We start from the raw sequence: 14,987 nt of genomic DNA on the forward strand, positions 1-14,987 counted from the left end.
TCTTCTTTCCCCTTACTGACTTCCCTAGTGGACAAAGCCTGTTTCAAGTAGTTTTAATTATAGAGCAGTGTTTTGCACTTTGACCACATACAAATAAACTTGTTCCTTGCTGGGATTCCAGCCTGCAGCTACCTGGGCTCTGCTCTTTGGAGTCAGGGGGAATTGGTAACTTTGCTTTCCTTCTCTTCAAGGAAATTTTCATGAAGTGGTTTTAACTAAACTGAAGAGTAGATCTTTCTCAGGCAAAGCTTGTAGTAGCCTCATAGCATTTCAGCTTGCTTCTGCTGTGTATTGATGGAAATTGATGGAACTTCCTATTCATGAGATTTAACACAGCAGGCAGGAGGTGTACTGACTATTCCTTATAAAGTGGTCAGGCTTGGAATTGCATGTTTCCAGTATCTGTTTGTAAGACAGTATTGATAGTGTAGCAAAAACTTACCAGACACTTGTTTTTCTTGCCATTGACCTGTCTTTTTGTGGGATTGCTCGTAGCAAGAGGGAGAATGAAAAGGTACCATATTAAATAGAGGTCTAAATAAGGAATAAATGGATAGGGTGGGAAAAAACCCCACAAAACTAAACAAACCCCAAAGATTGCTAGATAATAGTAACTGGTGTGCAGCCAGGGGCTTTGGTTTGAAATGTGCAGTTGTGTTGATAAGAAGGATGTCTAAATTATGGAGAGACTTCTGCATCCAAAGCCTTACTTTGTACTGGCTTGAATCTCTGTGTGAAAATCTATTTGCGGACTGAATCCTGACTTTCCTTTTGCTTGTGAACTAAAGAATGAGTGAATAGAGGCTTGAAAGTCATGTTTTAGAGAATGTTCTTGATTGTGAGATAAACAGTAGACTTGGGATTGAGATCTGATCAGTTTGTGCTGATGTGTTTTCTTGGCTTCATCCTAGTTTTTGATGATGGTGATGAAAGGACCTTGAGACGAACTTCATTATGCTTGAAGGGAGAAAGGCACTTTGCAGAAAGCGAGGTAAGACAGTGGTGGACATGGAATCACAACCAAGTAGTTAATTAATACCTTTTTTATAATAAGATGTTGCAAACCCATGTTGTTTCCCCCTTTTCCATGTAGACACTTGATCAACTGCCACTAACCAATCCAGAGCACTTTGGAACTCCAGTTATTGGGAAGAAATCTAATAGAGGGAGAAGATCTTCTCTTCCTGTGTAAGTTTTGACAGTGTTCTGTTTTTCATTTAGTGCCCTTTGCTAAACCTGAGGCAGTCCCATTGAAGTTGCAATACTCTGAATGCTCTATCACCTGAATTGTGTGCAAAGCTGATAGACATGGTCATATGCTAGCAATATTATAAAATTGAAGGTTTAGTATCCTTAAGGCCATTTATGCTTCTTTCATGTAATAGGAAACATAATAGGCTTTTAAACCTTCTTTATACTACTATATGCACAGTAAAAAAAAAAAAAAAAAGGTGCGTTTTAATTTTTGGGGTAGAGATCATTTCTCTTTGCTTCATGTTTGTGCACAATCAAAACCTGAGTCATGTCTGCAATTCTAACATGATGCTGTTGTGAAATACTACTACTTGAAAAGAATTTCTACTGAATTCCTCTTACAAAGTGCACTTAGTATTTAAGTGTATTTCAGGCAATTTCAGCTCTTAAAATTCTAACTTTGTTTTTGAAACTTTGCAAAATAGAAAGAAAAATCTGCTTGTAATCTGGTTGTGCATTCAAGTAGTAACTTAAGACATAAACTTTAAAATATTGTACATTTTGATAATTTAGTACTGAAGATGAAAAGGAAGAAGAAAGTAGTGAAGAAGAGGATGAAGATAAAAGGCGCCTCAATGATGAATTGCTTGGCAAGGTTGTGAGTGTGACTTCTAATTCAGAGAAGGCAGACTGGTACCCAGCTTTGGTGAGTTCCTTTTACAGCAAAGCTGTGAATGTAGTCAGGCTAAGCTCTACTCCCATTGCTAAAAATACAAGTGTTTTGCAGTATCTATGAAGAGTAGGAAAGCAGAGATTAACATTTATGTGTAAGTTACTGTTTCATGGTGTTAAAGTGCTTTAGAACTGCTTACAAAATGATCAGTGTGTAATGATACTTTTCTTCTAAAAATAAAATATGTTAGGACTTGCACTGCCAAGCACTTAAGAGGATCTAGATCTATGAATTTAATTGCAGTGGGATTTTAATTCTTTTCTAAATGTAATTGTCTTTTCTCCTAGACTTACAGTTTTATGAAATACTCATTTCCTTGATGCTTGCATTTGCACCAGTGGTCAGTTACTCTAGGAGCAGATGTTGGTGGTTATTTGTATTTGACTGTCACTAAATGATAAAGGTGTTCATTGCCATTGCTGATAATAAATATACATTAAATAAGTCCAAGTCCAAGTAGACTTGTACTGTAAAGTAGACTCTTTGCATCTCATTGATACACATAGAAAAGTTGACATGTGCCTATTAAAAGTTGCATTCTGCAGAAAACTTTTTGGTATTTTCAGACATGGTGTAATGTAGGGTGAATAATTGACACTGCCTTATCCACCTGTATATACCTCAATTTAAAATGTGGTATTGTACATGTTCTGGTTGTAGTTCTCTTTATTAATGACAGATTTTTGCTAACATTGTTCTTAACTGGTGGATTAAGTTCCTGGAGGTCATATATTTGCATTTAACATTTTCTGCTCATACGTGATCTAGAGCAAAACAAACTTGTTCTGTTAGTGGTAATACAAATACTGCAAATGCATTTTTATCACTTTTTTTAGACCTAGAGATGAAACCATTGTGGAAGGATGTGTGGAAGGTTTTCAGAGTGGTTTATGTTATCCACACCTCAATAAACAAACCAAAAAACCAACTTATGTTTAAATGCCAAAAATGAGAAACTGGTATAAAATAAATGGGTTTGTAACTTTTTAAATAGATGCTTTTAAAATGTGTGAACAAGAATAAAAAAACCAGAGTGAAGGAACAGGGTCCTGTGATGTGACCTCAGTAGATTAGTTTTGAGTTTCCAAATGAAATTTTAAACTTTTGGCTTGTACATAACAAGTCAATAGTTTGGGGTAAATTACTTCTTGAAATTTGTTGTTGTTGGCTGTAGTAGAATAAATTGAAGTAGGTTTGTTTACCCAATACTGGAAATATAATAGAAGAAACAGAAAACAGCTGTTTTCCTGCAGTCTTTATTTCTTTCCTTTCAAGATCAGCTTTTTTTTTGGTTTTTTTTTGATAAAGGAATGTTTTATTTGAATCTTCAGGTTGTGTCACCGAGCTGCAATGACGACGTCACCGTGAAAAAGGACCAGTGTTTAGTTCGATCCTTTGCAGATTCCAAATTGTAAGTGATAGCTCACTTTGATTAGATGTCTGTGGGAGGGAATTGGGAAACTAATCACATATTGCTCCTGAAGACATTATTTCTTCCAAAAGGAAAAGGTACAATTTTCTGTAATGCTGGATGGGCACATTTGGCATTCACAATCTATTTCCAGCTGACTCCTTCTGTGCTTCCTCACCCTTCTTTCCATTATGTGTAACAACAAGAATTCATTGAATCCAGAAAGTTTCTGGTGCTTCTTCATTTAAAATATCAACAACTTGAAAAAGCGAAAACATCCAGGTGTTTACACTTTAAATCATTTCTGTCCTTTAAAGTGTGAGTTTTGGTTTTAATTATTTCCCTTACTGCCTTAAATTACCCTCTTTATGGGTGTCTGTTGTAGTAGCGTGGGTATCTTTCTCATTATCTCCAGTGCCCAGATGTTCATAGCTGTTTAGGTAGTTTATAAGGGTTTAATCTACTTTTTAATAGAAAAGAGATTTTTAAGAGACCTGTTAATTAAATTGTTTGCAGAATCTGAATAATATTCCTGCAAAAAGAAAGAAAGGTCCTGTTAGTCCATCCTCCACTCCAAAAGGGAGAGGGAGGAGGGAGGGACGGAGTTGTGTATCTTACTTAGGGAATAATATATTCATAAGAGCATGAAGACTGGTTTTTGGGGTTTTTTTAATGGCTGCTCCCATTTATTTCTCTTCATTGTACTTGCACTGTATCTGTGTCAATGTCTTGTAACTAAAAACTTCCTTGCCAAAGGCTGCTTGTCACCCTCCTTTCTTTCAAAGTGAGCAGTTTTTGATTTTTGATAGCCATGATTTTGAGTAGGTTGCAAGACTTAGTTCATTTTGGCCTCTTAATGTAGGCCTGTATCATCAGCCTTCTGGATAAGCCTGGCTCCTTCTATACTGAAGGTTGAATGTTACTGGTAAAACATCTAGATCTGTTCTGTTTCACTTCTGGGTTTTTTTGCCCCCCCCCCCCCCCCCCCATAGCATGATAGCTTTATCTTCAGAAAATGGCAGCCTCTGATTCCTGAGGTTTTACTCCAGATTTTCTGAAATAATAAAAGAAGAAGGAAAAAAGAAAAAAAAGTATTAGACTAACTCACTTGTAAGGCTTTCCCTGCAGTTTGGTTAGGATTTCTCTTGTAACTCAGTGACTGGATATCCAGTATGGCTTTGGAACAGAACAACCTCCATATGTTTTGCTGTGAGAACACTTCTGTAATTTAAAAATTAGAATCAACTGTCTATCAATGCAAATCTGTGAATTGGCTTCACTGTTGTTCTGTACTAGTAAAAAGGCATTTTGAAAATAGAGGACTTGCTTCTGTCCTCTTAGCTAGATCCTTGTTTTGGAGAGCAGCTGTTGATTCTTGTGAATATTTTCAGTTCAGAAAATTATTTTTGCCTATGTGTTTTACCTTTGCAAATTTGTGCAGATAAGCATTTAAAATAAAGAACATTTACAATTTTTTTCTTTATTATTTAAGGATACTTTAATGCCTGAATTTCAAAGACAGGTTGGAAACTTACCCTGGGTATCTTACTCTTGTATTAGGACCTACAATAACAGGTGCCTTATGCAATTAGTTGTTAGGAAGGGTCTTGCAAATGAGCACTAAAACTTGAAAATCTTAGAAATTCCTGGTTTTCTATGTCAAATGTTGGCTTTTCTGTGATGTAAAAATAATCACAAAACCTTATTCTTTTACAGTTACTCAATAGCAAGAAAAGACATTAAGGAACTAGATCTTCAAAACTTACCAAAATCAGAGTCCTCTCCTAGAAAAGGTAAGCTAGAATCAGTTCAAGGTGTTTAAAAGAAGTAACTTCATACAAAGCTTCTTTACCATTTGCAGAAAAATGATGACTTGTTCATTTCTGATAATTGCTCTTGGATATTTTGCAAACCTTTTTAAATGGGATAAATTAGAGAAACTTCAGATGTAGTTGCTGCCTTATTAAAATACCACCTAGTAGAAATCTTCTTTATTTGATTTTTATTATTTTGATCCAGTCCAAATTTGTGGAAAATGAATAGAATATTTTCAGGGTAGTCTGTTTGAAATGTCAGTGAGCAATGGAATATATAGTTACCTCTCCTAATGCTAAAATTTTGTGCTATTGCTCAAAACACTATTTACATTAATGATACTCAGACAGCAAGGTGTAAACTTCATAACAACAACAGTCTGTGATTAATACTTAATTTAAAAATACAGTTATAGAATTTGATGGATGGATGAATGGATGGATGACATGGATACCACAATCCATCAAAACATGAAATGTGTTAAAGAGAAATGCTTAGATTTTATTTATTAAAAATTAGAGTAAAAAATGCCACCCAGCAACAAAAAAGTCCCCACTCAACAACAACAGTATCTGGTTTGAGTAAAGGTGTGGAGCAGCTCCTTAACAAGTCAAGATTTAAAATGCTTCAAATGAAAGCTTGAGGTAGTTTTGATTGATATGTCTAATATTAAATGATTTCTCTTCTACTTTGTTCTTAATAGCTGTTTCACAGTACAAGAACTTTAGAACAGCCAAAAAAAAATAGCAGATGCCAGGTTTGAGATAAATTGGAGAAAGGGACTTTTTTCCCCTTTGTGTGCAGAACATAATTGGGTTGTGACGTTCCTTGCTACAAGGGAATATTTTGGAACCAAAGGTACTAATTGTTTCAAAAAAAACCAGGAGTTGAGACCAATGTCTGGAGGTTTTTCTGTCAGCAGTGTTAAAAACTGGTGCCTTTTCTTCTCCAGTAACACTGAGCAGTTCATTGCAGTATGTTCTTCTTTTGGGTGTTTTTCTGGCTCCTTTATTAAAGTCTTTTATTGTGACTGAGGGGCAGATTTTGGGGTTATCTGGGTTTGTTTTGCTTTGTTGTTTTCCACCCTTAGAGCACCTCTTCAAGGAAAAGAATTTGAGGTATTACAATTGTACATGTGTGATTTGTGCCTGTCCCATCACTCCTTTGCTCACTAATATGTTTTTCCTCTGTTCCAGACATTAATGTCACATCTCTCTAGGCAGTGGTTTGTTTTCTTTATTTTTTTTTTTTTTCAATCTAAGGCATGATGATATTTTGGAAAGAGCAAAGTAAGTCTTTGGTGCTTGATCTGTGATTTATTCATTGCATTTAAGTTCGTGTTGTGATTTACAAGAAGGTGAAAAGGAAATAAAAACTGCTTTGTGACTCTGAATGCTGCAGATGAGGTAAAGCCAGGGCCCTTTCTTCTGCAGGGCTACAGGAGGCAACCACGTTTCTCAGCACCAGGGGTGTTCCTCGGAACTGGAAAATGGACATCAGTGAAATTCTGGAGTCCTCCAGCAGTGATGAGGAGGATGGAGCTGCTGCAGAAACTGATGAAGAGGAACAAAAAAGAGAAGAAAAAACTGAAGAAGTAGCGGTGAGTCTGGACAATTTGTCATTTTTTTTAGGGATAATTTAATAACTTGCTTGCCTGAAAATCCTGCATTTTCCAATATATTATTCTCAGACTTAGCTCACTTCAGTGTCTTTTCAGACCTGTTCATCTTCTCTCTGCTACAGTTGTGTTTATTGGGATTTGTGAGCAGTGGCAACTTGTCTCCTGTTACCCAGTGAAGAAACTGGAGACAAATCTCAGAAACTAGGAATTCAAGGCAGAGAAGAGTGAAAAGTTCTGGGTCAAAAGAAAAGGCAAAACCAAAAAACTTATGTTGAGCCCTAATAGTAGTAGTTCCACCTTCAATGCAGTATCTTTGTATTTTTCTTTTGTATTTTCCTTTGTTATGTAGGTTATATAAAAAGTAACTTTTTTCTGAAAACAGTGTGATTTGAAAAAAAAAAAAGACAAAAATTTCAAAAGCAGGAGGCTGACTGAAACTGTGAGCTAATTCACAGGGCAGTAAATGCTGTTTAGAGCAGTACAGGACTGACCTTCTTGTGTGTTAGGTTGGGAATCATAGAATGATGTGGTGGATGGACTTTTTGTCTAACGTGTTGGGGCATGTACAGATTGGGAGAGGAATTCATGGAGAGCAGCCCTGTGGAGAAGCACTTGGAGTTCTCATGGTTAACAGGCTGGACGTGAGCCAGCAACGAGCACTCGCAGCTCAGAAAGCCAAACGTGTCCTGGGCTGCATCAAAAAGAGGATTCTCCCCTTTACTCTGCTCTCGTGAGACCCCACTGGAGCTTTTTGTACAGCTCTGGGGTCCTCAGCACAGGAGAGACCTGTTGGGAGTTGCTCCGAGGGCTGGAGCCAGGTTGGGAGAGCTGGGGGTGCTCATCTGGGGAGCAGAAGGCTCTGGGAGAGATCTGAGAGTCCCTTCCAGTGCCTAAAGGGGCTCCAAGAGAGCTGGAGAGGGACTTTGAACAAAGACACAGAGTGATAAGACAAGGGGAAATGGTTTTAAACTGAGAGAGGAGAGATTTAGGTTAGACATCGGGAAGAAATTGTTCCCTGTGAGAGTGCTGAGGCCCTGGCACAGGTTGCCCACAGAAGCTGTGGCTGCCCCATCCCTGGAATTGTTCCAGGCCGGGTTGGATGGGGTGTGGAGTGCCCTGGTCTAGTGGAAGGTGTCTCCATGCAGGGAATTAGAACTGGATGATATTTAAGGTCCCTTTCAACCCAAATAATGGAATGTGATTCTATGATTCTCATATGAACAGTAAAATGCTTTTTCTGCATTGGAATATTTTAAGTGGCTCCTTTTCCGTAAAGTTAGCCAGTTTCTTCGTGCCATCAAAACTGTCGTTAGAGAATTCCCTTCTATTTCTGCTCCCTGGTTGTAACCTGGATGTTGGATTTAGAAGCATGGGCGGAGGTGGGGGGAGGGGGGAAGGGAGGCACTGCGGGATTTTTTGGTTTTCCCACCGCGCCATTCTCACAATACACCGTGAAAACATAAACCGCAAACCCCAAGCGCGGTCTGTGTGCTGGGAGGAAGGTCAAACGCCGCTTCCCTTTCCCCTTCCCTTCCCTTCCCACCCGGAATGGCCGATGGCGCTTGGCGGCGGCCTCGGCGTTCCCAGGGCAACCGGGAGCGGGCGCGGCGCAGGCGCGGGGAGCGGCCGCGGGAGCCGGGGCTGGCCGGGGGCTCGGAGATGGGCTGGCCCTTCCTTCTGCCTTTCATCTAATGCCTCGCTTTCTCCTTAGTATTACTGTTTCGTTTTATTAATTTTTTGGGGTGTGTGCGAAAGAGAATGTAAGTAATGCCGGTTAACTGCGGCCGCCGCGCGGGGAGAGAGCGAGCGCGAGCGAATATTTGGAAGTCAGGCTGAAAATATGTCCAGGCAGTGGGCAGATTAGATAGAAAGGAAGTAAAACCATTTTACGTTTGAAAGAATGCAGCTCCTAGGTAAGGATCGTGTGCTTTAATCGGTGATGTGAGCGTGGTGGTTGGGGATGGGGGTTTGACTTGGGTTTCTGATCTGGGAACTGTCTGGTGGAGCTTGCAGCCAGGGAAGATCTTTCCAGGTTAAAAAAAAAAAAAAAAGACAATAAGAATCTATTTTTAGGTGTGAATTTTATGCTTTGATATCAGTGTTTTGGAAAATGGGGTAGATGTCTGTATGGGAATAATGGTATGATAAGATAAATCTAAGATAAATGTGTGCAGAAATGTAAAATCCTCTGGGTTTTTTCCCCTCTGTTTGCAGTGAAAAAGACTGAATAGGCCACATTTTGCAGGGTGTGAACTGTTGCAGTCTCTATTGCTCTGTCTGTATTAACACTGATCAAAATTGCAGAGTATCAGTCACTGAAAATCAAGGATTGCCGTACTAGTTTTCTAATATCCGTTTTTATTATCGTTTTTCATGCCTATTGCATAAAGTGCTGTGTGTTTCAAACAAAGAAGGGGGAGGGGGAAGCTTGGTGGTTTAAAAAAAAATAAAAAAAGGCATGCCTGTAAAAGAAATAGAGATTTATTTGTAAAGAATGTTGTTAATGTAAAATAGTGAAGCAAAGGATTCCAGACAGGTGGATGTGCTGATAGGAGAAGCTGTGGAATCCATTATTTCCAGGTGACAAGTAGGCATGTAAGGTGAGCATCTTCATGCTGGAGCTGTGTAGCAGAGGGTAGATATGAATCTTTTTAGATAATGTCAGAGCAGAACTGTCATGATTGCCCATTAAATCAAATTCTTGATTCAGCTGTTAGAATACATATTTTTAATTGTGGGCCGTGCTAGATATTGCAATAGACAACATTTAGGGAATTTAAGGAATTCCTATTTTCTTTTCCCCTAGAGAGGCAGTAATAGTGGCTGCAGAGAGAATCGACAAGTGAATGATTGGAGGGTTTTTGTCTGTATTTGATTACAGATGTTGAATTACTGAAATTTTACATTTTCTAGAGTGCTTCCTTTTATTAATCAAGGTCAAAAATAGCTTCTGTCCATCCTCTCCCAGAATATTCTCAGTGGATTTTTTTGTTTTAGAACTGTAATTGGTTATATTATTAGAGATGGGAGCGAGATTATTAAAAACACCTTTTTATTTCCCCCCATTCCCATCTTTTGATATGCACAGCAGCTTTGCTGTCAGGGCCTGTCCAGCTGCTGCCCAGCCATGATAGGCCATCATTAAATAATCAAATGGACACAGACCTACTTAATATGTAATCACAGGATAAAGTCAGTCAGAAAAGTCTAATTCTGGAATGGAAAGGATCCTATTTTTCTGAAGTAGGATCTTTTATAATGATAATGGAGCAGAGAGATCTGCTGTAGCTGGTGACATTAGATCCTGCCATTTTTCCAGTGGCTGGGTTAAAAATCTGCAACTTTGTTTTGACAGAAACTGTCTTCCTAACTGTGTTGCCTTTTATGCCATCTTTAAGAGGTGGTAGAATTGGTACTACCAGGTTTCCAGGCTTTACATGGCTTTTGTAAGCTAAGGAGGGGGAACAAATTTAGTGTTGGCTTGGTGCTTCTCCTCCTCATCCGTGGTGAGTGACTTGTGTGGTCCAGAGTTGACTGGGAAGGAGGACAATGTAGAAATTGCTTGTCATGGACTCTAACAGGGATTGCATTACACAGAGCTACTCAGCATGTTCAAATTGTTGGAATTTTGGTAATACATGGTGCAACTCAGGATTATTTTCTGTTAACAATTGAGGTTTTAATAACGCATTTCATAAAAAGTGAAAAACTCCAGAGGTATTATACAAAAAATTTCTTGATCGAATGAAGATTACAAGAATCACTCAGTTAGTTTGACTCCAGATAAAAATCTGGATATTGCTTTTGGTTCTTACCCAGTCTTCAACATGTCAGAATAAGATAATTAACTGTGTTTGGAGGGTACATTTGGCTGTCAATGCACTGCAGCTAAAAGGAAAGAGAAAATCTTAACTCCAGTATCTCCACATAGAAGTAAAAGCTTTTGGAACATTACCTGATTTTTATTCAAAACAGGTTGTATCTAGTACTGTATTTGCTTGTATTTAAGTTGTTTTGTCAGGGAAGAAGAAAGAAGAATCTAATCTAAACATAACGTAGTGAAGCAAAGGATTCCAGACAGGTAAATGTGCTGGTAGGAGAAGCTGTGGAATCCATTGCAATCCATCACGTTTGTTTCTCAAGCTTAAATATTCAAATACTCCCTGTTTTTACAAGGGGATGTGTAAACAACATTTGGTTTTGACTCTCAGTCTCCCTGTGAGCCATTTTGATTGCATTAGAATCAAGATCTTAACATGCAGTTATTTGAAATATCTTTTCAGTATACATTCTTAACAGATACATTCACTTAAGACCAGAGTAAAGGCAAGGAATTTCTTCAGAAAAAAATTCCAGCTAGCTGGTCTCCATGGCTCATTGAGGGAAGAGTTGTAGCACATCCAGGTGTTTGCTTAGAGGGATTTTCTTTTTGGCTTATTTCTGACAGACACCTGGAGGATGTATGTGTGTAGCATGTTTAACGGGGTATGTTCATTTAACGTTTTTAAGGTTCTTGCATCACAACGGCATCAAAAAAATCAGTCACAATTGCTTTACATCTTTGAAAAGGGAAGATGCCAGAGGCATTTTCCAATGTTCCTATTCTGCAAATAAGCGAGGATTTCAGTTCTCATGATAAGTTGTTACCATATATTTTATTAGCATTAAGTCCATAACGGAAGGATGAGAAATCCATTATGTGTTTTAGGAGGCTTGAAATTCCTACAAATAATTAGTAGACAACTATTACAATATGTACATTTTGCTTCAAGATAATTCTTGTTCCCCATGTAGGCTTTGCTCTAAGTAACTGTGGGAGATCATATAAAATCAAACCAAATTTCCATGTCTGTTGCAACCTATTTGTATTTTAAAATAACATGGAAATAGCTGACTCTAGAAGTTAAGTACAGGAAAACAGTAATTTCAAAGTTAATGAAGGGTGATATTCAGAAAGAAGTGGTTTATTAGATACTAGGAAGAAATTCTTCCCTGTGAGGGTGGGGAGGCCCTGGCACAGGGTGCCCACAGAAGCTGTGGCTGCCCCATCCCTGGCAGTGTTCCAGGCCAGGTTGGACAGGGCTCGGAGCAACCTGGGATAGTGGAAGGTGTCCATGCCCATGGCAGGAGATGGATCAAGATGGTTTTTCAGATCCCTTCCAATCCAAACCATTCTAAGATTATATGATTTATATATATAAAACCCCCTAAGCAGCTGTGATGTGTAATGCACAGAATAGCCTTTAAAAATAGCTAAACATTGATTAGCTAATCCTCCTTCTCATGCATGTGTGCATTTGTAGGAGTTCTGGCTACTGTGAAGCACAGCCTGCATCATACCATGCAAAAATGTTCTTTAAAGACTTTCTTGCTCACAGTTTTATACAAACAGGCATTCTCAGAATGTCACTCCAAGAGAAGTTGCAAACTCAGGCACAGCTCTGGAGTGAGTCATTGTTGGTTTGTGGAATTTCTGGTTCTTGTTGGTACAAATTAACATTTTAAGACCACTCTCATCTCCACGTGGTTTAAATCTCTTAACTTGTTGCAATCAGTTTAATTCTTGTCATTTCCTTAATTAGTTTTCAAGCTTGGCGTTAGAAAGCAAATGTGCAAGTGATGAAATCGCATTGAAGTACTCTGAAGCAACAAAATTACATTAACTGTAATTCTGGCAGCTTGTCTTGATCATCTCCTCCTCTGAACTCCAAATCCTGTGTGTGCTGTTCTTCCTCTTCACCTGCATTTCTTTCACAGAAGCATTTATGGTCTTGTCATTCTATTTATAACATGAAAGAAAGATCTGTCCCTGGTAGCTCCACCTCGTATTGCTTGAGTTCAGGGTGTACGTGCTTGTAGGTAGAGATTCATTCTTTCTTTTGTAGAAGAAACTGTTTCATCCTTTGTGCTCCCACTCAGCCCTAAAGGTTGGCACCCACAGAAGCTTTAACATCTTTCTGTAGAGTAAATGATGAGTCAAGATAACAGAGCCACGTTCTTGTTTAAAATCATGCTAAGGGCAGAAGCAAAACTCATGGTGGCTCGAAACCAAGTGAAGCAAAACCAGTTACAAGTGTTCTACACGTTTTCTGTATGCTTCACGGTTCTTAGCATAGAGTTTTAGAAAATACATGAATGCTGATAGTGTTGCTTGGAAGGAAGTAAGAAATGGAGTTGGGAAAGGAACATGTCCGTTATACAAAGATAATGTTCACTGTTGATTTTATTGTTTTACCATTTACAGTGTTCTCTAATGGATGTGGCCTGCTTGTCAGAAAGGAGGAAAAAAATCTCAAATGCATAAAATTTCAGTCTTTTAGTTAGAAAAGGGGCATCTTGGAGATTTTTATTTATTTTCATTTAAATTAAATTCAGCCTCTCATCCTGAAATGAAAAAGTTTTTCTCATGTTGCATTTAGCTGTGGGTATTGGATGAACAGAGGAAAGGTCTCAGTTTTGAACTCCTGCAGCTTAAAATTTTCATGTTGTTTTGCCTCTCACTTGGACTTACCTTTGGCTACAGTCTTCCCCTTTTTGTATAGGAAAAAATGAAATGGAGAGACAGAACTCTCTTTAGTAAGTGGTTTTAAACAATTATCACTGTGGATTTATTTATGCCCAGTCTAAAATGGGCACAAATGTCTGAATAGTAGCAGTGAGTTTTGGAGAGCAGCACTGTTACCCTGGTTCCTGCTGGAAATCAATGCTGAGAATTTCAGCTCTCCGTTTGCTCCCTGATGGTGATCACAGGTTATGGCATCAACATTTCTCAGGTGTTTCCTTGATTTGGGTGCAGATTTACAGGAGCTTAGATGAACCCCTATGGCAGAGGAGTTGGAACTGGATGGTCTTTAAAGTCCATTCCAGCCCAACCCATTCTATGACTTTATGATTGCTGATATATTTAAAGTAAAACTCAGCTCTAAATCACAACACCAGAAAGTCTTGGGAATTCTTTTACGTCCAGTTCCAAACGGATAACCCTGGTAAAAAAAATGACATCTTATCCTCATGTTGCAATAAGCATATCCATGGAGGGTTGGTCTTTCTCATTTTGGCCAGAAGCAAAGGAGCAGCTGATCCATGATTTATTCTATGGTGACAGTCACTCACGTCTTACTCAAGTGACTCCTCAAAAGGATTTGGTGCCTGTTCTGGCATCAGTACCAGGCACAGTTCAGACTCCCTCTGTCAGTGGGCTCATACACCATCAACAGAGAGAAGCAGGTGCAGAATTTGGGATATCTCACACGGGTGGATGATTATTGCAGACAGGTTTTATGCCCCCAAGCCTATAAAGCTTTTCATCTTTCCTTTTTGCTTTTCTTCAGCTGAAAGTACTTAGTCTCAGTGGAAGAGTTAAATTCTGGCTGCAAGATTGGTATTTCTAACCTACATGTCTGCTGTTCTGACCCACAGTTCTGGTTTGGCATTGTGCCCACACTGAAGAAATGGCTTTAATTTAACTATTCAGAAGTAATTCTGAATGTTTACTGTTACTTAGATGTATTTAGTTTGCACAGTTTGAGCTGAATTGCCTATAGTCACTAAACATTACAGTAAACGGTAGAAATTTCTCGATCTGGAAGTTATTTTGCAGTCTAGATAGAGAGAAAAAAGCTGTGGTTTCTATAGCAATACTTCACTTGATAACCTGGAAGAGCATGCTAATTCTATAGATAACTGTTTCTCCTTATATAATCCCCATAATGTGCTGAGCAAATGGTAACTGATGCTGTACAGTGTTGTGATTACACATTTAATTTCCTCCAATTATTCCCCAAGAAAAATTAGTAAAGTAAGACACAGATATTGTCTCTGCCTGATTGTAGCTGAGCCCTGTTGGGTTTAGAAGCTCAGAATTCGGTGAAGCAGGCAGGGCTGGGATTCATTCTGATGCTGAGCAGATTGCTTTCTGGTTAGCAAGCCACTAGCATGTACATCCCCATTTCCCTGCCTATCTCCCTGCCTTGAAGCTTAAAGTTTACAGAATGCAGAGATGACTGAAATTTAAATTGTTGTTCTGGTTTCCTTCTGGAACTGCTTGTCACTTTCCTGTTATTTTTAATAATGTAATGATAAGATTTTTTGACACGTACTGTACATCTTTCCTTCAAGACAGCTGCAGCCTGCCTTGTGCAAACTGCCAGGCTGGCAGGAAGAAAGTGGCATGCAGAAAGCATTGCAGGGAAAAGGTTTCCTCTTTTTTTTTT

The 14,987-nt window shown here is 38.7% G+C and overlaps 1 protein-coding gene across 3 annotated transcripts in view; it reads left to right on the forward strand.

The window, feature by feature from the left end:
* Positions 1–14,987, forward strand: part of ARID4A (AT-rich interaction domain 4A) — a 47,570-nt gene that overhangs the window by 14,031 nt on the left and 18,552 nt on the right. For all 3 annotated transcript variants that reach the window (XM_048307367.1, XM_048307369.1, XM_048307368.1), the window contains 6 exons: positions 912–991; positions 1,094–1,188; positions 1,768–1,900; positions 3,259–3,338; positions 5,055–5,131; positions 6,587–6,753. In XM_048307367.1, the coding sequence (XP_048163324.1) occupies positions 912–991; positions 1,094–1,188; positions 1,768–1,900; positions 3,259–3,338; positions 5,055–5,131; positions 6,587–6,753 (632 nt within the window). The remainder of the gene's footprint in view (positions 1–911; positions 992–1,093; positions 1,189–1,767; positions 1,901–3,258; positions 3,339–5,054; positions 5,132–6,586; positions 6,754–14,987) is intronic.

Source organism: Corvus hawaiiensis, chromosome 6 (assembly GCF_020740725.1).
Source record: "Corvus hawaiiensis isolate bCorHaw1 chromosome 6, bCorHaw1.pri.cur, whole genome shotgun sequence".
In the NCBI taxonomy this organism is placed as follows: Eukaryota; Metazoa; Chordata; class Aves; order Passeriformes; family Corvidae; genus Corvus; species Corvus hawaiiensis.